Genomic DNA, 27,971 nt, shown 5'->3' on the forward strand with positions numbered 1-27,971 from the left:
TAGGTCAAAGCAAAATGGTCATAGAAAAACCATTTTAATACCGTTAAAAATAGAGAAATTTTAACTAGATTCTTTCCTCTTTTTTTTAGAAAACTTAAATTTTACATTAATACAAGCAAAGAAAAAGTTTAAAAAAATTTAAAAGTAAAATATAAATTGTGAATGTTTGTTTATTTTTGTCCGAGCTCAGACGGTTAGCAGCATGGAATGGTGCTTGATCGTATGTGTTTTGTTCTGTCTAGTTTGTTTGACATCTATTATTTTATACACGCATTTGTTGTCAACACTCACTTTACAATACATCACTGACAAGTAGACCTTTATCGTAGACAATGAAAAATTAATTGAACTTATTAAAGCTCATACAGCATACTGAATGATATGACATGAGTGATTCAAAATGTAATGACAATTCTTTTTCGTTTTTTTATACTAATTATTTTAGAATTTATAAACTAATACACAAGGTCTCAGCTCGGATATGTGAATGAAGTCCCCTGAAACTACTTGGAATGGACGTGTGTGAACTGACTTAAAGTTCTATATGCTCAAGAATAAAAATAATTCATTTATTAATTATATGAAAATAAGTATACAAAAATAATAAAATCTGTAAGCTGTTGCAAAGTAAGAACTAAAAGCCAAAACTTGAAAATTACTTTTCTTCGCAATACATGTAACTGGAAGTGGAAAATCGTATTAGTGGCCGTGGGTGGTAAACCACAGAGAAGATTAAGCTAACTGCAAAAAAGATCTCGGAATCTATGGTTAAATTTATGAAAAGTATGTAGGTATGTCAGCAACTTGAGATAGTCACGATATATGGCTGCTCAGTGCTCATTTCTCGAGTGGTCGTGTGTTTCTTACGAGAGCAAACCGGCTACCATATTGTAAAATTTGATAACACAAATTGCTGACATACCTATTTATTTTGCCGTCGTCAAGGTGGTCATGGTGAATCCACATGAATTGTTAGTCATGGTTAACTAATATCTGTACATATTATCATAGGCTTATCAATTACGTGTAATTTTGCGATGAAGTCGCGGTGAGAAAACATTGTTTTTATATTCAGGCGATTTTTGATAACGTGACACTACACAGGAAATGAGTCACAACTTTATTGGTCGCGTATTAAAATTTAAAACAAATTAATTCGTTCCCAATCCCAATTAAAAGTACTTATTTCCGGTGAAAATCAGTAAAAACTGAATGCAGCGTATTTGTATTGTGTGTAGTTAAATAAGCGTGCTTAAAAATGAAACCTGGTTTGTATCATGAACAAAAATGTTCACAGCTATTGGGAAAGGACGAAAACGATTCTGTATTACAATTGTTAGGCCCAAAATGTCAAGTAAATATTGTTATTTATATTAAAGTTTGTAAGATTAATTTCATGAATATGCAGATGTATGATTGATATATGTATATGATTTTATAGAGTTTATCTATGGCAGTTGTTCAGTTTTTTAGTACAGATGGCCCAGAAAGTACTGATTGGCGTCAAAAAAACTTTGGTATTCTCTGTTTTATAAGAGATCCAAATAGAAAATCTTATTACTTCCGCTTGTACTGCCCGATAAGGCGCCAATTATTATGGGAACACGAAATGTATAACGGATTACAGTATCAAAGTACTGCAAAATTTTTTCATTGCTTTGAAGCAGAGGTAAAATATAAAGTTATAATATATACATTTTCGAATATGTCCATAACTACAGAACCCCTCAACAGATCGAGTTAAAATATTCACGATTTATTTGTGTCAAGGAGGGGTTTAAGCTATCTTGTACAACCCTGCAGAAAGAGCAGCTAGTATTATATAACAATTAAATAATGTATTATTGTTCAACATAATTAAATTCATACCAATAGTAAAATAATTTGTATTGAGATTATCAAATAGTTTATTCTTTTTATAAATATTACAATTTATTTTTAGGAGTGTATTGTAGGTTTTAATTTTGCAAGTGAAGACGAAGCAGCTACTTTTGAAGAAACTGTTATAAATTTACAAAGAAGAAGGCGTGAAAAACGATTAGGTAATGATTTTCTATTTCATTATGATAGATAAACAAAAATTGTTTTGCAGATCAGGTTCTTGCAATGGACTTAAATAAATCATAATTTCTAAAAAAATGATATTTTTAAATAAATTTAAAATCAATTGTAGTTATTTTAGTATATTAATAAATATTAACTAAGTAGTTCATACTCTCACACGTTATAAAATTCAATCTATGTAGATAAATAATATATATAATGGGTGAATTATCATAGAACACACTTAATTTTTTGCACCATAAAAATTTGAAGTGTTTATAACTATTTCTCATTTATATATTGTTTTATAATTATATTAGTAGAACTTTTGTTTTTTTCAGAAACACTTTATCTTTAATAAATGTTATTTAAATGTTTTATTAATTCATAATTTAAAATGATTGATGTGTTTTTCATTAGAGCAAAGAAACAGGGCACACAATAACCAAAATAGCATTCAACATCCTCCTACTCCTAATAACATGTATGGAGGACCACCAGTACAAGTTAATGGTACAATTTTTTTTATTTATTATGTATTATTAAACATTGTAACATTAAGTTAACCTTGTGTAATGAAAAGATTAATAAGTTATTAAAAATTATTAATTTAAAAAAAATATATGTATTAATGTATAATAATATTTGTATAATAAGATATCATTGATGCTCCATATGAAAACTAGTATGTTTCATTTTTCTTGTAAAACAACAACACATTAGTTAATTGTATGATAAAAAAATGTATACTTAGTAACTTCGGCAAAAATCAATACAAGCTTCTAGAGTTATCTATAAAAAGTAGGCACTTTCGACTAATGTCGTAAAAAACGTACACTTATCGCAGATGACCAACAAAACCTGTTCTGAAACTATAAAGTTAGTCATATTTGACGCGTATACCAAACATATTGTTTTTTTTTTTTTGTAAGAAAACAATAAAACGTAATATTTTTAGCAGTGAATATTGAAGCGTCATAATATTTGTGAGTAAACTTGAAATGTGATTTTAGTCTTGGCAAACTGAAATATGATATTTTTCTTAAGAAAAATAAACCTACTAGTTTTCACAAGGGACGTCAGTATAATAAATATTCTTTATATTTTAAAAATTAGGTAAAGTTCGCAACAAAAACAAAGCCAAAAATTCAAAAAACAAAAAATATACCAAAGATCAAATTGGTTTACCAGAAAACTTCATACATGTACAACATATTGGTTGGGATCCTGATAGAGGGTTTGATTTAGGTCAAATAAAAGATCCACAGCTTAACACTTTTTTTGCAAAAGTAATATTATAATTAATTTTAACTATTATAAATATATATTAGTTATAGTTGTTTTATTAAATTATTTATACATTTGTAGATGTTATTTTTCAATTATTATGTTTAAATTTATCTTGTCATAATTATTTTTAGGCTGGTGTATCTGAAAGCCAACTGCGCAATCCTCAAACTCGAGAATTTATTTATGATTTTATTGATAAACATGGTGGTATAGATGCCATTAAAGATGCTGTCGACAATTCACCAGTGCCTCCTCCGTTACCAACAAGAATCCGGCAAGCACCACCTCCACCCCCTCCACCAAATAGTATGCCTCCTATGAGAAGTCTTGCACCACCACCACCAAGACCCAATAACTTACCTAGTCCTGCTAAGAAACAAGGTATTACAAAAATATAAGTTAACCTCATTTTAAAATTTGTACTAAGTAGTTATAATTATATTTTTCAGACAGTGTTATTATACCACCACCTCCACCTCCTTTAATAAATTCAGCACCACCACCACCACCACCACCTCCTCCTCCACAACTTGATTTACCAAAAGTAAATTTACCCGTTGAATCTGTTCCTGATACAAGGTCTGCCCTCTTAGATGCTATTCGATCAGGCAAGGCGCTCAAGGTAAATATAATAATATAAATTTCCAATTATGTTGGTGACAAATTTTTTCTAAAATTATAAGTCCCATTTCTTTTTCTTAAATATCCTTGTCACTATTAATATAGATAAGATAAAACAAAAAAAATAAGTTTTATCTTATCGGTACAATTAACTTAATTATTTTTGGATGTATCAATGTCTTTGATTTGTTGCTGTTGTTTCAGACTCATTGCAGAGTCATCTTTAAAGCAGTAGTCACCGCTCTAAATAGAGCGCTAGAAATACTGTTGCTCTGAAGATGGACTCTGTAATTGGGACTAAAACTACAGCAAGAAATCAAATACATGGATACTTCTGAGGATTATCAATTTAATCTTTCAATTGATGAAAGCATTTATACACTTGTCACCATTGAAAACTTAAATTATGGTTGCACTTAATAATCAATTTAGAAAGTTCGTTCACGTAATTTATCTTTAAATATGTACAGCCTGTTGATACAGCATCAAGTTCTGAAAAAGCCCCTAATCTATCAGTATCAAGGAACGAATTATTGGACCAAATTCGACAAGGAGTTGAATTAAAATCGGTACCAACTACTTAAATTTTAATTATTAGGATAATTATTTTCACTAGATAATAAATGATGTTTTTTTACTAGGTACAACCAGTGGAAAAGAAGATTATCAACAACTTGGAAGGTAATGGGTTAGCTGGCGCATTAGCTAGAGCTTTGGCTGAACGGGCGAGAGTAATTCATAGTGACAGCAGTACCAGTGACTCAAGCGACGACGAAGATGATGAATGGGATGATTAATTTATTTTTATTATAAAAAATTATACTTAATCCAACTCAGTATCATGCATCAATGTTCTTTACTTTATACACATTATTATTAAAATTAAAATTTGTATATATTAATTATTAGTTCAATTATGAATTAGCTAACATTTTATTTAATACATATTTTATATTAAAGAAAATATTGCCTAAGGTATTTTATATTTCACTTAAGTTACATGATTATCACATAACGTGCTAATAAATATTATATTTTATTTAAACATGTAATAACTATACTTAAAAATAAAGTAAATTCTTATAAGTTCCATAGAACCTTAAGGGAATTGAAAGCAGTAGAATTTTTAGAAGTTTTAGATCTAAAAGCCTGACAAAAATTACGCCTACTAGGATGGTCTATTGAGGTGGGATATTTATGTGTTTTTACTTCAAGGTCTTTTATATACTAACGCATTTAATAGTATGATACATTTGAGTCCATTATTAAGTATTTTTATTACTCAATATGTTATTTCATATCAAATCGGATTTAAGCAGATTTAATTTAATACAGTCTTGAACGAGTAAACATTTTTTAAAAAAATTATTACTATAACATTTTTATTAATGAAATCGGTGAAAATGAAAACGCACATCAATTCATACAAGTGTTTTAAGTAAAAAACTTGTGTTTTCGAGTTAACGCAAGAAATCAAAAACCAATACGTTATATTTTTAAATGATTGTTTACTTTTGAACTCAGTGTTACTTCAAAACAAATGCGCTGATGTGCGAAATTATACAAAAACCTCACTGTCTAACAATTGAAATAATTTATACATGTAAATTGTATACATGGTCTTATCATTAATGAATCACTCTGTATACCCGGGGGATTCTGATGAGCAGTGGACTTATTGGCTTGTATTGACTTCAATGAGACCCTTAATTTTTTGAAAAATTTCGATCAACTTAATATTGCTGTCATTTTTAATATTTTGAAATTGAATAGAACACAAAGTAATAGGTATTTTTGAAATTGATAAGACTTTTTTTATAGGATTGGACACTCAAACTGAATGTTTTCATCATATACTTCTACAATAGGATGAGTACAGTAAGGATTTATTTTTTTTATTTAAAAAAAAAATGTCTATTTACTTTATATTCAAAATGCATACATGTAGTAAAATAAGAAATAGAAACATGGTTTCGTGAAATTTGATTCTCCTTTAGATTTAGGAGTAACATGATAAAAACAATTTCTGGTTCGGTGTAGTACTTTAAAGCGAGGAGCTGCTTTTTTTTAATTTAAAAAATACCTAATGATAACAAATAATAAATTACATCCTGGGTCAAAATTTATTTCATGAGAAAATTGTGAAATTTAGTACCTATATTTCTGTTGTTTTATATAACTTAATAAAAGTTGTAACAGTAAATCATTTCAAAATTATTTTTATTATAACTTAATGAAAATAAAAGAAAGGGAATAAGTAAAATATTCCAAAATGATAGATAACACAAAAAAGCCGTTTGCGAAAATATCTATTAGTGGTTCAATTTCGTTGAACTTTTCATACATAATTTGATCATCTTCAGAAAATATTTTTGACAATTGATTATGTGCTTAAAAATTAATTTTTAGTATTAGGATGGATACGATTAAAGTTAATCGTCTGTCTATAAAAATGTATCGACATAATTACCCATACATCGTAGTTACCAATATAATGAAAATACTTTCATTACCTGTTGACTTTCCTTTATTTGGAACTTTCCTTAATAAAAAAAAAGTTTGATTATAGATTTTTGAGAAAATTGTTATAGTTCCATTCTAGATCTACCTTCGGTCTAATTTTCAGACCTAAAACTTTACTAAATCTTTACCTAAAAAGTTAAATAAATAAAAAATGTTCAACCCTTCTAGGGAAGAGTGGATATATTTGTTAGGGTTGTCAACATTTATCGGTATTAGTATGTCTTAAGAATACTCTTTACAAATTTAAATCTAATTGGATTATTTTTAAAAAAAGTTAGAGAGCATCATAATTTTAAGATGGCTGAGAAGATATCGTGGGTAGACACAAAAAAAAAACTAAATAAATACACCATTGTAAAAACAATACCTTCTCAGCTATGCATCAAAGCTGAAATAGTATCCAATTAGGAAAATAAATTAACTGCAATGTTCAAGTAAATTTATTTATTGTTTGTTTTTTTTATTATGAAATCGTTTAGCGAAAGTTTCTCCCACTAAGAGTGGTAGTATAAGTGTTGCGTCCCCATAAACCTAAAAGTTTGTGAATTATAATTAATAAAATAAAAAGAACAGATAACAATATTAAATTGCTTTACTTTTACAGGTGTTGCTTCAGCTCTAATTTTTCCCCACGAAACAGCTTCATCAGGCCTAGCTCCGGAGTCACTGCCATCATATTCAGAAGCAGTGTTTAGGTAAACTGCATAATCTGCACCATTTCTCTAATCAAAATAATGCCTAAACTTCATAAGATATACTTTTTTTTTTTTAATGTGCTTTTATTTCACAATATTACAGCATGACAGTTAAAATAAGATATACTTATTTCAATTATTTTTGATAAATTATTTATAATTAAATTGTCATGACAGAATTAACACTTGGCTAAAAACATAATACTGACAAGTCAAGGACATACCATTAAATTAGCATTGCAAATATGATGCTTTATCAATCCGCCTCCTACAATAATCACTCCAGTATTGGCTGCTTTAACGGCCATGGTGTTTAATCGCTTTAGATCTAAAATCATAAGTAAAACATATAAGAATACAATAGAATAGATAGAAGTACAAGTAGAGGTAACCAAAGAAGAATTCTATGCATTAATGCAGTAGTGTTTAAAGTGAATTAGTATTAGAAGTATGGATTTAGGATGGTTGACGTTGTTTTTGTAAAGGAAATAATAACTATATAATGACATGATATAAAAACAAATAAATAGTGATTTAATTACCTTTAAGTATATCGATTATAAGACCGGGATTTCTAAAAGAATGGAAGTACATCATATCTCCTAAACTACCATCTGTTAATGCTGGACAAAAAATAGGAATTTTGTTACGTGCTGCCCAATAACAAATAGATTCTTTATTATTTATTTCTAAACCTAATCTCTCAATTATTTGAGATGGCGTCCAGGCGATATTCTAAAAAAACATTTAAATATATACTACATATTACATACTTAATAGTTATTTACAAAATTTAAAATCACAATTACTTAATTTGTAAAACTAACTTGTTCTATTAACATTTTATCCAAAATGGGCATGACCCAATTTTCAAATTTACAATAATTATTATTCGGCACCAGTAAATTTCCGATTCTATTAATTCCATTTTCACGTAGAGTACTTCCTTTTAATTGGAAATCTCCAATAAATGTAGGAGCTAAACATTTTATAATATCTTCTTCAACACCTCCAGCAGTTGTGACAATACAATCAACCATATTGTGTTCCACAGCAAATCGTATTGAATCTCGATTTCCACATGATACCATATTAGATGTATAACCAAGAAATATGGTACAGTTAGAGCGGCGTTTAATAAATTCATCTTCCTCATAAATATCTTCTTCAAATGGTTTTTCTCTTTCATCTAGCTAAAAATATAATATAAATTTAACAATGCAACCTACATGGCATAAAAAATCTAACCATTTTATTTATTTGTTCCACAGCTAGTCCAAAATTTGTAGCTTGAAATCCAGAATATCGGTAAACAGATAAAAGACGTTCATAATCTATTCCATTATTCCAATCATAACCTTACAAAATACAATAATATTTAAATAAATAACTAATAACAAATAGGAAAATCAAAAAATATAATACCTTTTACTATTGGAGCATCAAGTTCAATACTTTTTTTCAAAACTGCATCTGAAGCTTTTTTTGGTTCATTAATTTCACCATTAACAACTCTTTCAGTTGGATTAAATTCATTCATTTTTTTAACAATTTCTGAACTTACCTAAATAATAAATCATTATTTATAGATAAACTATGTATGAATAAAATAAGGCATTTAAACACGTTTTTGCACTTGGTCTTCCTTAACAGTTTTGGCATGAATCATGTCATAATTATATAATTAATTTACATAAACATGAACTTGAATTTAAATAATGTACATTAATATATGCATTTACTGTATAATTTTGACTGCACATAGGTTTTCAATGAATATATTTTCTAATAAGCTACTTTTAAATTTTACCATAATATGCCTATTTTAAATTTAAATAATTTTTAACAAATTGTACAAATTGGAAAGTTATAATACAACGATATTATAATTACATTTTAAAATAATACATACCTATATATTTTTATATTCAGCGCATTAATGAATCACGTTTTTAATAGTTATTATTTAAATTTCAGTTTACGAAACAACCACACTAAAAATCGAGAAGGTATAATAATGACATTGATAAAAATAATTCATAAACATTGATAATAGTATCATCTAATACCAGTCCGATCTAGGCGCATACGGTATACGCCGTGCATTAATAAATTTGAAAATAATACTTCCTAGTATCGAACAAACTTCAAGATTCTAATATCCTATATAGTTACTAGTTATACAAAAAAGGGTTTGTGAATAGTGAACTACAGTTTAAATATGTAATTATATTATTACAACTATTTTGTTGACCATTTTATTGTACCATTTCTTTTTTAGTTGTATAATATTTTTATCATATTAAGAGTAAGTAATTTATTTTTCAAGTTAACCCATTCGTCGACTGGTAATTATGTAAAATAATGTATTCTATTTTTAATCTATCAAGCGCAATAACAATAGTTTTACCTCTTTTTACATAAATTGTAACTTTGTTAAAAATTACTTATTTTCTTTAAGAGTTTAAGATTTAAATACCTAATATGTCCTCTTTAAATTGTGTAACAATGTTACAACAAAAATATCACTTGTGTGTCTTGTGGTACTAACATACATGACTGATAAAAAAATAATTCATTTTTTAATATCAATTTTAGTTCTTAAGACTGGTATAATTGAATATAGCAAATTTCTTAAGTATTCTAGAAATTAAAAAAATACTTTTAAGGTGTTTTATAAAAAAATTTAAACTTAATAACTTGATTAAAGGGTGTTTTATAATAGTCCACCCACTAGATTTTTTACATCTATATTTCTTTGATCTATAACAATTTTTCTATTAAAAAGGTGTTGGCGGGGAAAAAAATTTGACGGCTGCTGAGTATCAACTCAACATTTTTAATGCGGTTTTTTTTTTTTTGTTATGGTATAGGACACTGACTTTTCATTTTAACTATTTAAATTCAACAAATAAAATGCAGTAAAAATTTCCTAACATGTCAAATTTTTAAGAATTAACATAAAGAAATAAAATTAACATTATTTACTATGCAAAAAACTATCTACAAAAACATTCTAAATTTAAATTGTGAGTGTGTTACCTACAAAATGTTTTTTTTAGTATAATGTTACGCTGTAACAATGACAACAGTGTTTTAATGCAAGGATACAAATTTGAGATTTGTTATCTTCAAAGATCTCATTCCGTCATACCGATTAACAATTTTGTTGCCAGGCAACATATACTGAATAGATCTTGTCTTACTGATTACTTTCTATAACAAAGAGTCTCATAAATAATAGCATCCTCAAATATTTATTGATTTTCTTATTTTAATTTTAATTCTAAAACTTTAGGGTTTTCTATAAAAAAAACACCATTGTCACATTCTAATTTAGCGGTATCATATATTAAGTATATAACAATGTAATCTATCAATGAAGTATAAGCTACATTATTTTTGTTACTAAATTTATTATTACTTATATATACTTTGTTCTATTGGATTGTTACAGTCAAAATGGGTCGTTTAGCAACTATGGCTGTTTGCTGTTTAAATCAGTGGGCTTTGGACTTTGAAAATAACAAACGTCGCATATTAGAAAGTATTGAGATGGCTAAACAATGTGGTGCCACTTATCGAAGTGGACCCGAACTTGAAATTTGTGGCTATAGCTGTGAAGACCATTTTCTCGAGAGTGATACTCTTTTGCACTCGTGGCAAGTTTTAGTTGAATTGATGATGCATCAATCATCTGTTGATATAATGGTGTGTTTCAGATAAAAAATAGGAAATGAATGTATTTAAAAATAATTAATTGTTTTAGGTTGATGTAGGTATGCCTATAATGCACAAAAATTCCACTTACAATTGTAGAGTTGTGTTCCTGAACAAACGTATTTTATTAATCCGACCTAAATTACTTATGTGCGATACTGGTAATTATAGAGAAACTCGTTGGTTTACATCGTGGAAAAAAATTCGCACAGTTGAAGATTTCTTTTTACCTCGTATTGTACAGAAGTTCACAGGTCAAACTGTTGTACCTTTCGGAGATGCTGTTATTGCGACAACTGATACGTGTATTGGATATGAAATATGCGAAGAACTTTGGAGTCCCAACAGTACCCATATTCCAATGTGTTTAGACGGTGTTGAAATAGTTGTTAATAGTTCTGGTTCTTATATGGAGCTACGTAAGTCTTCAATAGTTTTAGACCTCATCAAGTCGGCAACATTTAAAAGTGGTGGCTGTTATTTATACAGTAATCTAAGAGGTTGTGATGGGCAACGAGTTTATTTTAATGGTTGTTCTAATATTGCATTAAATGGAGCTTTAATAAAAGTCGGAACACAGTTCAGTTTAAAAGAAGTTGAAGTGACTTGTGCTACAATTGATTTAGAAGATATTAGAAGCTATAGAAATGCCATTAGATCTAGATCAGGATCAAGTTCAGAATCTTATCACAGAATTAAGGTTCCTGATTTCAGTTTATCAAGAGATACTCAGAAAGTACCAGATCCTATTTTATTAGACTTTAAATGTTTGTCCCCTGAAGAAGAAATTTCTTTAGGTCCTGCATGCTGGCTATGGGATTATTTAAGGCGTTCAAAACAAGGTGGCTATTTTTTGCCTTTAAGTGGTGGTGTTGATTCATCAAGTACCGCATGCATTGCTTATTCAATGTGTAATATGATCGTTCAAGCATGTCAAGGTGGTGACTCTCAAGTATTGAATGAAATACGCACTATTGTTGGTCAACAAACATATTTCCCATCAAACGCTAGGGATCTTTGTAAACAGCTTTTGACAACTTGTTATATGGCTACAGAAAATTCATCTGTTGAAACGAAAAAACGGGCAGAAGATTTATCCAGTCAAATATCTAGTTACCATTTAAATGTTTGTATTGATAAAGCTATTTCAGCAGTAGTATCCATTTTTGTTAGCTTAACAGGTAAAACTCCACAATTTGCGATTTATGGTGGATCTCCAAGGGAATCATTAGCATTGCAAAATGTGCAAGCTCGACTGAGAATGGTTTTAACATATTTATTTGCACAACTCATGCTTTGGGTTCGTGGCCGTCAAGGAGGTTTGTTAGTCTTAGGCTCGGGTAATGTTGATGAAGCTCTTAGAGGCTATATGACCAAATACGACTGTTCAAGTGCTGACGTCAATCCTATTGGTGGAATATCTAAATCTGACTTAAAAATGTTCCTTGGATATTTTAGAAATAAACATTCATTAATAGCCATTGACAATATTATCAATGCTACACCTACGGCTGAATTAGAACCTTTGGTAGCAGGACAAATTACACAGTCGGACGAAGAAGATATGGGAATGACTTACAACGAGCTTAGTGTATATGGTAAGCTAAGAAAACAAAATTATTGCGGCCCATACAGTATGTTTTGTAAGCTGTTGTTATTATGGGGTAACCAGTATACACCCGAGCAAATAGCGGAAAAAGTGAAACACTTTTTTAGGTGTTATGCAATCAATAGACATAAAATGACAGTTTTGACTCCTAGTTATCATGCTGAAGCTTATAGCCCAGATGATAATCGTTTCGACCATCGCCCATTCCTCTATAATGTCATGTGGCCTTGGCAGTTCCGATGCATTGATCAAAAACTAGAAGAATTTCATGATAAAAAGAATGGTGTTTCTAAATATTTAGGTTTAGAATCCAAGTATGCTGTTAATGTATAGTAATAGAATTATTATTATAGCTGTTATTTTTCTTACCGTGTAAAATTTTAGAATCAAAAGTAGATCAATCAAAAATTAAACTATTCAATTAGTGAAACTTTACTCGATTGTTACTATCATTATTAATTCTGTAACAATTTTATGGTTGTAATTTTACTGTTATTTTGAATGTTGCATTGAATGAGTTATTTAAAAACTTGCTATTAAGCACTAGTATATCAATATAATCACAGGACAACCTCATGAATAATGTGATTATTAATAAAACGTTTAACCAATAGATATGTTTAAACAAATTTTGTTAATTATATTATTTTGTATTATTATTATGTAGAATGGAATAAGCTTCATTTTGCAATAATACACAACTTGTACTTCGCAATACTGTGTTTAAAAAACTTGTACTCGTGACAGCAAAACATTCATTGAATTTAATTTGAACTAATATGAATTTATTGTTTTATTACAATCATCAATAGGGCCATCTATATGTTGATCTTCCGGAATTTCTTCTAAGATTTCTGATGACTCTTCTATGGGTTCCCATGTATTTTCGACTTTATTTAAATACCCTATTAAAAATAACAATGTTATATATTAATATATGTTATATTATGTTACAATGTTATAGTATTTTAATTATCATTGTATAACCTCGTATGGTAGAATGTTTGATTCTTGGTTCGATTCGTAATTCTTTTGATTTAAGACTTCCATCGTTGTCTTCAGGTGAAGCATAAAACCTTACAATAGTTAAAGGTTGCTTATTCATTGATTTCATTTCTAAACTTATTCCATTAAGTTTATCATCCTATAAAATGTATAAATCAAATTTTTATTTCTAAATACTTATAGATCTGTATACCAACTTTAACAAGTTTATAGCCATCTTGCATTTGAATCGATTGTCTTTTATTTCGCACTATTTCAGCGTTAATCTCTTCATCCCTACGTTTTTTCCATTGCACGTGTGTACGATACGCATGATATGATACTGACAAAGTGACAAATAAAAGAATACATGCCATTATCAAAGTGACAACTAGAAAAAACAAAGAAGTTTATAACATATTGTAGTTCTGCAATCGTTAATTTGCAAAGCACAGTTAATGTGAAATTACAATTTTATCGATTCAGTCGTTTAAGTTCATAACTTGGCGATAATTTTATATAATTTTCTAGCTGGTTGGTATTTTTCTGTAGACACGATGTCCAGTGACGCAAAAACTATTCTAACACGTAAAAATAGGTACTTCATTATTTAATCCACGTAGGTATCTAACCTCGTGGCATAAGTTTAAGAATGTTGTTTTGTTGTAAAAATGGAATAATTGATACCTAATCTACTTTCTGGGCAGTCAATCGTCATTAACTCCACATACAATTAATTTGCGAAAATGGTCGGTTAAACATTAATTCAATTGACTCATCACTCAATGTCGCGTCATGTCAAGTAATGACCTACTGGTCAATCTACTGTCTTTTCATTTCATTGTCTTTTTCTCTAAAACGTCTTACATCTACTAAAGAATTACTAGAGAATATGGAATACTCTGATCTTTTTCACCTTTATGTTGCAGATTAGTGACTTCGGATAATGCTATATATAAATTCTATTTTTTGATTACGAAGACTCCCCGAATTCAGTGAGAACTGAAAAGCCGATTCGAGCGCATCTCGATGACTGCTATTTGACAGACTTTAGAACTCCATCCCAAACCCATCTAAAGAACCTATATTGAGTCACACTTAAACTTAACAATATTGAATATTGATGGTCATCACAATCCCTTTTTCACTTATTATATCTTGCCATATAAAATACAAATGTAAGTTCCCGCCTGGATGGTGTGGTCTGAATGTGTCACGGGATCTTAACCCTCACCAACATTTTTTTTTTTGGTATACAGGGTCCGGCAGTGAAATGGGATGATTTCATTACTTAATTACTATTTAATGAATGAATAAATTTTAATTTTAATAAATATAAAGTATAAGAGTTACAATTTTATGTTCAATACAAAAAAATACTATTTTTTATGTACTACGTTTGCCAAATGACCTCCATTGTTATTTATGCATTCTTGTAGGCGGAACTTAAAGTTTTGCATGACCTCTCGCAGCATATTAATGGAAATTGATTCAATATCGTCCCGAATGCGTTGTTTGAGTGTTTGGATAGTTCTTGGTGGATTGGCCTCAAACACTTTTGATTTAAGGTATCCCCATAAAAAAAATCGCAAGCCGTTAATATGCTGCAAAACTTTAAGTTCCGCCTACAAGAATGCATAAATAACAATGGAGGTCATTTGGCAAACGTAGTACATAAAAAATAGTATTTTTTTGTATTGAACATAAAATTGTAACTCTTATACTTTATATTTATTAAAATTAAAATTAAAATTTATTCATTCATTAAATAGTAATTAAGTATTGAAATCATCCCGTTTCACTGCCGGACCCTGTATAAACAAATAACTACGATAGTAGATTATATATACAATAAGAGTAATAATGTAAAATTTTAACCCGGTTTTAACTGAAAGTTTGTTGAACGTTACATGAAAATCGTATTTTTACCTATACATAGTTTTATATTTACAAACTATACATTAAGTTTCTTTAAGATGGCACATTTTACCATTGAACGTGTTATCTCGTTGAGTTAATACTTTTGCGTATTTTGAATCATAGGGCATTCGAGCAGGAGGATCGAGTACCCATGTTTGTTCCACTCCCTTGATAATAAAAAAATACTTTTATACTACATCTATTAAAATAAATTACAGTAAAAATAAATATTTCATACATAACTTATGTTGAGCGAAGGTCCCGGTCTGGGTTTATGAATGTCATCAAAAGAAGCACATTGAGCACTACGAACGCCTTGAGAATTAGTAACATTGACTTTTTCACTACCAGTTTTTGTAAACAACATGTACTCATCTAAAGGTTTCATTTCGTTGTAGTTAACTTCCAGAAACACGTCTTTAAAATACAGGTAATTGTTATGTAATATGTATATTATTGAGTGAGTAGTTAACGAGTTTATTATATAAATACTTGAAATGCAACCGCTGTAACTGGTGTAAGAAGCAAATCTAGGGTCAGTTGTATTAAGTCCACCGATTTGAACTTCGTTGTCTCCGGCTGTAATATCTGTTAATGTATCGGTTAAACTTAAAACTGGGATTTTTTTTAGTTCAATTGGATCTCTATCAACCTGAAAACAATTAAGTGACTTACTTATACATACATTTACTAGACGTAATCGACCTATATGATACATCATTCACATGATATAGATATTCCTTATAGTACACGTTTACCATTAGTACTGAACTAGCTTCGGTTCGCTTATAATATACCGAGTGCCTCGCACCATTCAAAAAATTTCTATCCTTAATACGCGCGCCAAATGCTCCACCTGTTCCTTCTCGGTCTTCTTCAAAAATCATTTCACCCTTTTCATTTAGTGCCACAATAAGATAGTAACTTCTCCTAATTAAAAAATAGCAATTATGAATCATAATGATAATACTTCCGATTTTTAAGAGAAGCGAGAATTAAGCTAAAACAATAAGAAGGCGTTTAATTCCCAAAGGCAAAACAAAAATTACTTGTTCTCTGTTTGAATAAGTAGCAATACCGTACTTCGTTGTCGTTTATCACTACTAGAGAAAGCTAAATTTAATTTCACTTGCGTGACAGGTCCTTCGAGAAGAAATTTCCTTCTTAATACTGATAATCCACTAAAATCAGCTCCTTTATCTATGGATTAATTATGTACACTCTTTATATAGTAGATGCACTTTTAAAAATACAAGGAAGGTTTTTACCTAAACCGCAAAAATCTCCATAATATGAAGTGTGTTCACAATCACACGAACTTCCACCCTTTTCAAAATTTTCAATACAAATTCCTTTGTTTTTACATGGCTGTTGTTCATCACATTTCATATTACAACCAGCAATAATACCTCTAAGATCTGTAAAATAAGCAATGTAAATATCATGGTAATAAAACGATTTGCTACTGATATTTAATTTTAAAAATCTTAAAATGTTATGCTTACTATACCTTTTTCTTTTGAAGTATTTAAAGAAGAATTGGCTAAGCCAAGGCTGCTGAAGCTGACCACAAAATCGTCTATTTTTAATCCTCTTACACAACCTACATACCCAGAAAGTCGCACAGACTCTTTTTTACTGCTGATCAAATTTTCAGGATCAAAACCTCCAATATTTACTTGAAAGTATTCGGTAGGAGGTGCTGGTGGCCTTTGCGGTGACAAAATCTCTTTAAAATTTGATAATAATTATTATTATATTAATAGTCGGTTAAGATAGATCGTATAGGTACCTAATTCTGGGTTTATCCAAGGTTTGCTCGTGTAATTTGCTAATAAGCTGGAACCCACTGGCACTGAATTATTAGCTCCATTTACGTGTAATGTGGTTGAATTTTTCTTTCTCACTAGAGCTAACTGAATCGATTTTCCAAGATTTAATTCTAAAAGCTAAACTGAATGAGTAAATGTCTAAACTCCAACCTCTACCTGGATCCTACCTGGGTATTTCACTGTGATGTTGTATATTTTATGAAGATGATTAAACACAAAAACCATTGAGTTTCCATTCATAATAAAAAGCTGAACAAAGTTGTTAAGATGATCATTGGCGTGAAGTATCAACACGTTGTTATCGTATGTTCTTAAATTCATTAATATATTCTCAGTCAAGAGTTTATAGTATGACTCTTGACTTAATTCAGTTATGTTGTTACTAAAATAATTTCTCTTGAAATATGATTCTCTAGTAATAAATGTCAATCCTTGTGTATTGATATCTAAAAATGAATCATAACATTATCTATTACATCTGTGATTTGAACCGTTTTAAATTAACTTAAAAACTCAACTGTTTTCGCAATAAATTCCGCTGTAAGCCCAAGGGTTTTCACAAACGCATTGAAATGTACTCCAAAGTTCTTTACACTTCGCACCGTTTTTACATGGATTTGGCGCGCATGATGGTTTACATTCTTTTATTATTTCAGATAAATGTACACTCATATAGGAATAAATGTCGAGAATTTCACCATTAACTACTAATCCACGAAAGCATCCTATTAAACCTTGACTCACCGAAGTCACTTGGAGTAGATCTCTAAAGAAATAGTATACTGATAGTACCATTCATACGACAGTCAACAGATAATAATATTACATAAAATTTTGCAAATTAACTTACTCTGTGGCACCACCAATATACATACTACCCTCAAACGGACCAAATTTCTCATTTGGTAACAAATCTATCATTTCGTAGTCTGTATTAATCATAAAACGAACATGGTGCGAATTATAATCAATCCATATTTTTTGCCACTCGCCATTGTTTAATCGTCGTCTTGATTTAACCTCCATTTCTCTTGATTTACCAGAGTTTAAGGTGAAATTGAAAGTTAGCTTGAAATCTAAACACAATATGAATTGTGATTAAAAATTTGTACTACTATTACGAAATTTACAATTAAATAAAATATATTTAATTTTTACAGTATATTTAAATTATTCTTCTGTAGTATACGCACAAGTATAAATAAGTATTAGTAATTAATAATTAAACCCTACACAGTTCACGCTCTATTTGAATTCGTGATGAAACAATATTTTTACATAAATTCTAATAATTAAAAAATTCAGTATTTTTCTGTAATGTCAATATTTATATTTTACCACTTGTAAGGGCGACCATAAATGAAGGATGCTGTCTTCGAATTGGAGGTTGATAAAGCAAAATAGCTTTTTCACCAGTAGTTCGAAAACTAAATGCTATATCACCTTTTCGCCATCCAGGAACTTCGATGTAGGACTGGCTAGTTGTAAATGTAACAACGTATTTTTGTGTATCTATAAGACATGATAAAAATGTTCTCAATACATAAATTCGTCAAGTATTAAACACCATTTTACTTGTTTCGACACATTCAAGTGGTCCCAAAGTTATGCGGCCTAGGGCATCTGATTGCAAATTTTCTTGTTGTAAAAATACCATTTTCGTAATACCTAACCCTCCATACTTAGATGTCTGATAATGGCCTTCATCAGAATGCCACTTTGCGTCGGGAAAATCACAGTTACACGTACGAGTGCGATTTAAACACGTTTTATTAACTGAAAACCCATTAAACCCGTTTTATTTTTTTTCGTATAGTTTCTATAACATAAGCGTGAAATTACCAGAACACGGACAAGATCCGCGTTTAGCGTAGCCAATAAAATTGATAAGTTCTTCCTGGGCCGCTGACGTAAACCATGTGGCCGAATGTAGGTCTAGTGGCGCTTTATAACAATCATATTTAATGTACTGACTGCAGTGTAAAGAATGCGATATTAGTTCTTTTAACATTTCCGGCGGAAAATCTCTGTACGTTATAGTAAAGCTAAAATCTGATTCCGCAGCACTCCTCACGTCCTATATCACAAAATGCTAACATTATTTTACAATTATTAATAATTTTTTTTAAGGGTTCTTCCTTGTTTTTTACAATTTGACTCGGTAGATTATGTTCAACAATAGTTTTAGAGTCTCCTTGGACCCCAAATTCGCATTTGACGTGAGCTGGAGGAAATTTACCATTCCCGTCAATATCAATAAGATAAACGTCAGGTTTAGTGTAGCCCAAGAGTGCGAGCTCTTCACATGTTTTACGAAACTGCGCTAAACCAAGTATGTTATATATTAAATATTATAATGCATCACGGCTCACGGAAAATTTAATTTATTTTTTACCAAAATGACAGTTTTTTCCTATGTACCCAGTGCCTTTACAATCACAGATGACATCGTCATCGACAACTGAACATTTACCATCGTGTTCACATGCATTTGGTCTTTTACAAGGATCTACCAATTGACAGTTGTCAATAGACACTTGACCAGTAGTTCGGTTAGTTCTTACCATATGTCTGGCTTCCAGAAAATTACTATCCAACCAAATTTCTCTAATACAACCCACAAGACCTATATGGTTAGTATATAAATAGAATAGTACAAATAATTAAATATAGGTACATAGTTTATAAAAATAGAATTGGTGTCTAAAAAAAAATATACAAACCAAAACTTCCTTTTCCGCCTATACCACTCCCTATTGTTATAGTTCGGTCTGCCAAAAAATGTTGTATACCGTTAAGAAATGTAGTCTTATTATTGTCATCCACATTTAACGTAAGCAACCCTTTTGTATAATTTAAAGTTATTTTATGCCATGATCCTTCAATGTTTAAATCATATTTCACAGTCGTCAACTGAGTAACGTTTTTACTAGACGACGGAGTAAGCTCAAATCTTATCTCATTATTAACCATTCGCAACTATAAATATTTTAAATGAAATTGGAAATTTTTTTTTTCTCAGGGTTTATAATTGGAATAGATTTGTTAGCATTTACTTACCTCCCAAAATCCTGAAGAATTCTGAGCAGATGTTGTTACAGAAGACGATACTAAAATTGCCATGTGCTTATGACTTTTAAAATCAAACATAAGGCTTATATGGTTTTCGGATGCTACTGGCCATATAATATGCGAAGATGGAAATGGCAATGTTATGGGGATCATGTCCACTTCAGTTTCAGTTAATTCAGGCGATAAAATTCCAATGTAATGTACTTTTGGATTTCCTCTTTTTAACTCATACAGTATTGATATGTCATTGAAAAAAACGAACTTCAATGATCCCACAAAATTATTATGCGATTTCAATCCTAAAGAAAAATGAATTTTATTTTACATGCATCTAATATAAAACAGATTTAATACCAGGTTTGTTAGAAAGTGCTGGACCGCCACCGAAGTATATTTCCGGATCTATGTATAAATAATTTCTAGCTCCAGCTAAAACATAACTTATTCTCTCTTCGTTGAAAATTATATCAACAATATTATCTTTATGTAAAATTGTCAAATTGTTCCAATGATTAGAATTCGTATTGTTACCCAAAGTAGCGAGTATTGGATCACCGTCACCAAGTTCAATTTCAACCACAACTGAACCATTGTAAATCGATACAGCGATATGATGATGCTTATGGGATTCGCCACTGGCGTAAAACAACGCAGAATCATCAAATCTAGTCTTAAACATGAAACTGATGCGGTTCATACTTGAATGAACTCTGTCTTTCCAGTCATACACCCGATACGATACATAAGATGAGCCTCGAAGTGTTAACACAGTAGATACTATAATTAAAATAATTTGTCTAAATAGGTCCATATGCCACACTAGCATTTATTAATTTTACTTATCTATACTCAGTGATATATGTATTTTGTTAATCAAGTAAACTATACTAGATAATATTTTTTTTTGAACTCAAATACCATCAAAATAAAGAAGCTAATATGATTACTATTGGGAGGTTTGATGATTTGAGGGAGAAAACAGAATTGTGGTATAAATAATTATATAATAAAATTATAATAATAATTATATACAAGTTAGTGTTATAAAAAAGGCTAGGCAGTGAATGCTTAATATGATTTAAATTTTATAAAACAGCATTATGTCTTTCGATTACTCTTTGAAATTCTAACTCCTGGTACGTGTCAAAATCATCGAAATAATCCGCTTTGTAGAAATCCAGCAATTTACTTTTTGACCGAATTCCTAATTTTCGTCCTCGATTCAGTTCTGTGAATTATTTCTGAATCAGCTTGGCGCTTGTAACTTTTTCAAGAGCAGAATAAAGGTCAGGATTATTAGTTTTACTAGACAGAACTGCTTCGTTCTAATTTCAACTTTTTGGTGGAACCGTGTAAGAATGCCGGTCTTCTTCCTCAGGCTAGCACGCCAAGGGCATAATAATTTTCAAAATATTCTATAATTGGCAGAAGTTCTTCAGATGCGTTATCCCTTTGTTGTCAATACGTGCCCCTTAATTTTTAAAATTGTACTTAATCCCTGGTTCTTGAGTATTTCCACCTTACTGGAGTCGTTGAATGAAGTACACAGTTCTTAATTTAATATTATTTTCCTAGCCATCAATGGATTATGAATCAATGGTGGTCGAATTGGGCCAGAAGATGATAAAACCACTCAAATAAACAATAACAGATTTGTTATAACTATAAATTATAGCCTATAATGTGCTTAAAATTATATTTTGAGTAAAAGGGTGGAACCGTTAAGGGTTGATCATTGGATTGTAATCATCTGTTGCCGTTTGAAACCATTAATTATCGTAATTGACACTATAATGAAAATATTTTTTCCTGTACCTTTTTACTACTAATTCATTTACACACGCAACCTGGATAATTTAATACAATTAAAGAGTAATTTTCCAATTTTTTGGTTTTCCTTATTAAAAAAACAGTGACTGCGGACTTTTGAGAACATTTTAAATGTTACAGCCTTACTCTAGATTTACCTTAAGAATAATTTTCAGATCTTAAGTTCTAAATCTAGGGTTAAAAAAAAGAAAATGTTTGCCCCCCTATTGGGGGAAATGGTTTATAATATGTTTTTGTTTTGTTCAACTCTTATTGATAATACTTTATTTAAAGAATATTCCATACAAATTTGGAACTAATTTTACTATGTTTAGAAAAGTTATATCGCACCGAATCTTTAAACAAAAAATAATCGTTATACAGGGTGACCACGAAAACACTTTACATTTTCAAAAAAGCGAAATAATATTTATTTAAAAAAAAAAAAACATTTTTTTAACTTGTGTAATATGTTTGTGGGTGTATGCCATTTATTTTAAGGAAATTTTCGAAAGAAAAAAAAATTATTTAACTTGATATTATGTAATATTATGTTTGTGGATGTAAGCCATTTACTTCAAGTAGCAAAAATGAGGTCAGGAAGGTGATGCCCGTCTTCCATGAGGCAATTTTCAATTATTTTGAGGAAGTTCTTTCACGCTCGTTCTAGTGTCTCCCTCGTGATTAGTGCCACCTCTGTACGAATTGCCGTTTTTAAATCATCCAAAGTACGGGGTTTTATGTTGAAAAACTTTCTCTTTGTGGCTTACACCCACAAACATAATACTACATAATATAAAATTAAATAATTTTTTTTTCTCGAAAATTTCCGTAAAATAAATGGCATACACCCACAAACATGTTACATAAGTTAAATAAATGTTTTTTTGAAAAGATAATAATATATTGCCTTTTAAGTGTTTTCGTGGTCACCCTGTATAAGTAGTGATATTTTGAAGAATAATAGCACACTTCATATCTTGTAAAATTATATGATAAATTGTTTTATAAGAATATAATAGCAAATCACCATATATATCACAATATTCGCCTTCGTATAGTGTTCCGAAACAATCACATGATAGTTGATTATAATGGTTTATGCATAAACTTCCTTTAAAACAAATGTTATCTTCAGTTTTACATCTGGAAAATAACCGCGTGTAACATTATTTAATTGGAAATAAAATAATATAACACATACGTATCAATGCATCCTTCCTCGACATTATCGTGTTTAGTTGCAATTAGTGGTTTAATTGGTAATAAATCGGATGCTGCTTTACCAGCGCTCAACACCATTTCTTTTATGCACCCAACAAATGATTCAATAATATACTTAACGCCGTGAAGCTTTTCTTCTGGACTCAACCCTATAAGCAATCAAGAAATACATATTAAATACAAACAATTTTTCTTGTTGAAACTAAATAGTTTACATGGTAGAACATAATATACAAAAATAACCTTTAAGAAACTAACTGCTAATGAGGACCAAGTAGTTAAAAAAAAATTCTGATTAATTGAGTACTAAATATTGAATATTGAAAACTAGCAGTTGCCAACTATCCTATATTGCAAATAATTTAAATCATTAATTTTTAGTATAAGGGTGGATACGATAGATTTTTGAGAAAAATGTATTTGTTACAGTTCCGTTCTAGATTTACCGTCGGTTTAATTTTTAGACCTAGAGCCTAAAATTTCTTAAAAAGATGATATAAAGAAAAAATGTCTATCCCTGCTAAGAAAAAGTGTTTCTACTTTTTTGGTTTGTCAATTTTTATTGGTAGTACTATGCTTAAAGAATATTCCATACAACTTTGGAACTAATTCAACTAATTATTTGTTATAGAGCATCGTAACAAGTTGAAAGATATTTAAATTTGTTTGGTGTTTTTCTAGATTTTGAAGGGGAAGGGGTAACTTATACATTTTTGGCCTCATAAAGTACCTTTTAGGTACGATTCCTGATCTATATAGAGTTGCTAATTGCTATACGAAGAAATTGGATCAGTGGTTTAAAAGATATTGTGGGTCTAGATACAAAAATAAAAATTCATCACTGTAAATACAAATTACAATTCCTTCTCAGCTCCGCATCAAAGCTAAAATATTGTGAACTTATCAGGGTTACGTCGTTAGCCAAAATTTCAATATTTAAAAGTACTTAATAAATATAACTAAAACTAGGTTTTCACATAATATTAAGGCATAAATGTAAACAATTATTTTTAATTAATATAATTTAGTGTGGAATAGTCATTTCTACAGTGTTAAGCTGAATTCCAAGTTTATAAGAATTAAGAACTTTGTTTATTTACTTACCACCAATTAAAACTACTGAAGTCAAATCTGTAGATATGCCATAATTGCTAGACATATCTAGTCCTTGTATTATTTTTTCTGCACTTATGTTATCTACTTTTGCAATAAGCCGAGCACCATGGACATCTATTCGCACAGTGACGGTATGCCATATATCATGATTTAATCCTAAAAAAATGGTAACTACACAAACATCACTTTACTATAATTAAGTTATTTTTGTTAATTAGGTAAACACTGCCCAATATTACTGGGTCAACAAGTCTAAAAAAAAAACAATCATAGGTTGGCAATTATTCTTGTCTGGTTAACTAATGTTCAATAATACTCACCTTCTCCAACTATTACTGATGTTGAATGTTTACCATAAACATGAACTACTTTGAGCTGACCTTTTTCAACGATTACATATAAAGCATATGGCGGAAGACCAGCTGGTCTATCTTTAACACTGTGATACACGAGCAGTCCATGTGGTAAACGGGTACGAAATTGAAAAGATATTTCACGACAAAGTCTATTTTTAATCAAATTTATACACAAAGTATATACATTTTGTGGTAAACGCGAATTAACTTACCTAAGTTGAAAAGTAGGTATGCGATTTCCATCGAGTTGTATAAAAGCATTGTTTTTAGCCATCATAAACACAGTATGATAACCGCTTTCTGCAAATGTTAATTCAGCTCCTCGATCATTAGGTGCTATCGGTGCTTGCGTAGATGTACCAAATGAATACTTCTGATTGAAAGATCCTGAGACAATGCTGGTATTATTATAATCTAATAAAAATAGAGTAAATATTTTAGAGCTGTTGAAATTTTAGAAATTGTTGTAAAATTCGTACTTTTACCACCAACACAATAATACAAACATTCTGCCTCAGAATCAAACATATTTTCACTTTTACAGATACCACTCACATAAGTTTTGCACTCGTGCAAAATTGAATCGAAATACCATTTGTGTATCCAATTCTGACACGGACCCCTCATTACCGGAACCCCGCATCTTTCTAAATAGAGATTAATTCAATAAGCAGTAAATGAAAATCATAAAAATTAACTAATATACAACGTGAATCAGTAATTACTCACCTCTAGAATTACCTAATGTTTTTACATTTATCACAGACAGTATGAAAAAAGTGTACATAAACATGTGCATTTTTTTTTTATAAAAAATACACAGCATATAAAGAAATTACTTGCATACTCAGCAGAATGATGGTTTAAATAAACATCTTACAACACTGTAGTGTAGTTTTAAAAAGGAAACTGGACTACATGCATGTTATAATAGAATAATAACCCATTCAATTAAGTAGTCAATTGGCTTCAATTTTTCAGTGAGTCACATAAGTTTAATACTATATTATTAGTTGTTAGACAAATTACAATTGAAATATACATAAATATATAAACACATCTAATACAATTTAGCAATTAATAAATCACCAAAAATATTCAAATTTGAGTACTTTTATAATCTTAACTTGAGCAAATTACATTAGATTTTACAGTGTAATTTGCATTATATTATTTTTTACATCATTTAACATTTGTATAAACATTATATTTTTACATTTAAATCAAATATTTTTTTAGTTGACTTATGATATTTGATAGAGGAACTGACATTCATTACACATCATAAACATTGAATTAACATCCGGTGCTGGAAAAACTGAGCAATAAACCGGTCTTTGACAATTACGAGAATGTTCAATAGCTGAAGTTTCCAAATTATTTTTTAATGCGTCTGTTTCGAGACTAGTATAAATAGTAATATGACAAACATCACAAGTAATATTGTTTGTATCAGATTTTATGAGACTTCCAGTTTGGCAAACAGGACACTCGATTGAATCATTTTGCAAATGTTGTAAATATACATTATACTCAGAATATTGTGCCGAGATCCATTTCACTGAAATATAAAAATTATTTTTTAATACTAGTTAATGTATAATACCTAGATATTTTTTTTACTTACTCTCTTCATCTAAAAGCTCTTGTTTAATTTCATCAATTATTTGATCTTCTTCATCTAAGGAATGAAATCCATCATCTTCTTCAATATCCATTCTAGAACAAAAAAGGGTAATGTTTTAGAATAATTAAGCTAAATAGGTTACTAAAAAATATAGGAAATACTAAGATATCAGGAATTAATTAATAAGCTTCATAAGCTTAAGTTATGAATTGATTAATAAAAAGATCTCTTTTATTACAGACTTTTATGAACTTATTAGGATTTTCGTAATGCAATTTGGAAATTTTATAGTTATAGGAAAATTATTATTATAAAAAAAATATAGAATTGTATATCTAATATCACATACATACTTATAAAATAACGTCTTCTTAGGGGCGTTCTAGCCTAGAAAAATGGACAGGGGAGGCAAACTATAATGTTTTGTATGGGTATAGCATACCCTATCTATGTATTAAGAACCCCCCCTTCCAAGTATGGTATAGGCAGCTGACAGAACAAGAGGTGTGAATTCAACCTAATTCTACCCGGAAACTGCCACTATAGAGTAGACTCGCCTGAAGTAAAAGTTATGAATTCTTGGTTTCCTGAAACGCTTAACTTTACAGAAGCACTGTGATCAATAGATATTATCACGCTCTATTAGAAAAATAGCAGAAAACTGCTTAAATAAACAAACAGCAGAAGTTTTTTTTGTTTGGCAGCTAATTGGTTCTAGTATTTACAAGGAGCGTCAAAATGTCTGTAATCAAGAAGTTAATAAAGTAAATATTAGCGTTGGGACCTAATGTCAGAGTCCACTATTGAGAATATATTATTATTTGCTCAACCTTACACATGTATTTCAGTTGAAGAATCAATAATTGTCCCCTTTTGATTATTGATATGTAAACTTAAGTTCCACTGAATTATAAAGTTATAAAGTACATGAAATATCAAATTTAATTTAATGTTCATACTTAATGCATGTCTTATCGATAAATGAAGTGACCTCATTCTCTCTCATATCATATGACACATTGCGTACACGTTCTAAAAGTGTTTCACGTTTGTTTTTCATTAAATTACGATATCTCTGGAAAAAAACATTAACTTTACAAAAACAGAAATAAAAAATTGTAACTAAAAATGTCTAACTTCTCTTAAAATATCTCTAAAATTGTTTCCTCGGTTTTTGACGCGCTTATAACTGGCTATCCGATTTTTCGTTTTTGAATCTACGTTTGACATAATTATTTTTACTTTATTATAAATATGAAATTAATGATCAATACTATAAATTAATAAAACAACATAGATTCTAATGTTTGGTAAACTAGAAATTACACTAATTTTTTACGAACAAAACTGTAGTCTGTAATCAGTATTCACTAATCAGTATTGAACATTGAGAATTTGAGATTTCAAGCAAACGAATTCTTATTCCAAATTCTAATGTTTCAAGCACGATTTAAGATAAATAATCACCATCCTTAAATCGTGGTTTCAAACATAGTCATTATTATTATTATCAAGTTTTAACATCTTAAC

At 29.7% G+C, this 27,971-nt stretch overlaps 5 protein-coding genes across 11 annotated transcripts; 2 read left to right on the forward strand and 3 right to left on the reverse strand.

The window, feature by feature from the left end:
• Positions 1–1,024: 1,024 nt before the first annotated feature.
• LOC126838262 (actin nucleation-promoting factor WASL-like) lies at positions 1,025–4,932 on the forward strand. The gene is made up of 9 exons (XM_050572554.1): positions 1,025–1,354; positions 1,442–1,669; positions 1,943–2,042; positions 2,464–2,556; positions 3,160–3,332; positions 3,465–3,714; positions 3,783–3,955; positions 4,425–4,523; positions 4,596–4,932. Exons 1-9 carry the CDS (start codon positions 1,259–1,261, stop codon positions 4,749–4,751), a joined length of 1,368 nt encoding a protein of 455 aa, XP_050428511.1. The 5' UTR covers positions 1,025–1,258; the 3' UTR covers positions 4,752–4,932.
• A 1,950-nt stretch (positions 4,933–6,882) lies between these two features.
• Positions 6,883–9,206, reverse strand: LOC126839260 (probable deoxyhypusine synthase). The gene is made up of 8 exons (XM_050574454.1): positions 9,085–9,206; positions 8,598–8,736; positions 8,421–8,530; positions 8,000–8,365; positions 7,715–7,907; positions 7,397–7,500; positions 7,074–7,199; positions 6,883–7,008 (listed from the first exon to the last, which is right to left on the reverse strand). The coding sequence occupies exons 2-8, from the start codon at positions 8,710–8,712 to the stop codon at positions 6,922–6,924; spliced, it is 1,101 nt and encodes a 366-aa protein (XP_050430411.1). The 5' UTR covers positions 8,713–8,736; positions 9,085–9,206; the 3' UTR covers positions 6,883–6,921.
• A 49-nt stretch (positions 9,207–9,255) lies between these two features.
• LOC126839259 (glutamine-dependent NAD(+) synthetase) lies at positions 9,256–13,104 on the forward strand. Of its 3 annotated transcripts, XM_050574453.1 has the most exons (4): positions 9,256–9,395; positions 9,454–9,480; positions 10,630–10,883; positions 10,942–13,104. In XM_050574453.1, exons 3-4 carry the CDS (start codon positions 10,635–10,637, stop codon positions 12,832–12,834), a joined length of 2,142 nt encoding a protein of 713 aa, XP_050430410.1. In that variant the 5' UTR covers positions 9,256–9,395; positions 9,454–9,480; positions 10,630–10,634; the 3' UTR covers positions 12,835–13,104. The 3 variants fall into 3 exon arrangements, with proteins under 3 accessions (XP_050430410.1, XP_050430407.1, XP_050430409.1); XM_050574450.1 differs by having other exon boundaries at positions 9,256–9,480; XM_050574452.1 differs by lacking the exon at positions 9,454–9,480.
• A 138-nt stretch (positions 13,105–13,242) lies between these two features.
• Positions 13,243–25,657, reverse strand: LOC126839258 (axotactin). Of its 5 annotated transcripts, none has more exons than XM_050574445.1 (29): positions 25,544–25,657; positions 25,294–25,461; positions 25,027–25,228; positions 24,779–24,963; positions 24,447–24,614; positions 23,323–23,491; positions 23,149–23,264; positions 20,664–21,086; positions 20,298–20,608; positions 19,961–20,216; positions 19,633–19,863; positions 19,388–19,560; positions 19,080–19,314; positions 18,813–19,013; positions 18,576–18,749; positions 18,088–18,313; positions 17,756–18,003; positions 17,405–17,683; positions 17,198–17,347; positions 16,916–17,134; positions 16,674–16,823; positions 16,455–16,605; positions 16,164–16,335; positions 15,898–16,057; positions 15,644–15,822; positions 15,476–15,572; positions 13,704–13,876; positions 13,489–13,645; positions 13,243–13,406 (listed from the first exon to the last, which is right to left on the reverse strand). In XM_050574445.1, the coding sequence occupies exons 1-29, from the start codon at positions 25,638–25,640 to the stop codon at positions 13,276–13,278; spliced, it is 5,601 nt and encodes a 1,866-aa protein (XP_050430402.1). In that variant the 5' UTR covers positions 25,641–25,657; the 3' UTR covers positions 13,243–13,275. The 5 variants fall into 5 exon arrangements, with proteins under 5 accessions (XP_050430402.1, XP_050430403.1, XP_050430404.1 ...); XM_050574446.1 differs by having other exon boundaries at positions 17,198–17,321; positions 17,394–17,683; XM_050574447.1 differs by lacking the exons at positions 13,243–13,406; positions 13,489–13,645 and adding an exon at positions 13,956–14,061 and having other exon boundaries at positions 13,754–13,876.
• A 130-nt stretch (positions 25,658–25,787) lies between these two features.
• On the reverse strand, positions 25,788–27,899 carry LOC126838496 (uncharacterized). Its single transcript, XM_050572987.1, has 4 exons — positions 27,579–27,899; positions 27,401–27,516; positions 26,442–26,533; positions 25,788–26,375 (listed from the first exon to the last, which is right to left on the reverse strand). The coding sequence occupies exons 1-4, from the start codon at positions 27,669–27,671 to the stop codon at positions 26,059–26,061; spliced, it is 618 nt and encodes a 205-aa protein (XP_050428944.1). The 5' UTR covers positions 27,672–27,899; the 3' UTR covers positions 25,788–26,058.
• Positions 27,900–27,971: the final 72 nt, after the last annotated feature.

This window comes from Adelges cooleyi, unplaced genomic scaffold (assembly GCF_023614345.1).
Source record: "Adelges cooleyi isolate 19-005CV unplaced genomic scaffold, UGA_ACOO_1.1 ACOO_flye_CR_arks_rails_tigmint_CR_PRNA_30, whole genome shotgun sequence".
NCBI lineage: Eukaryota > Metazoa > Arthropoda > Insecta > Hemiptera > Adelgidae > Adelges > Adelges cooleyi.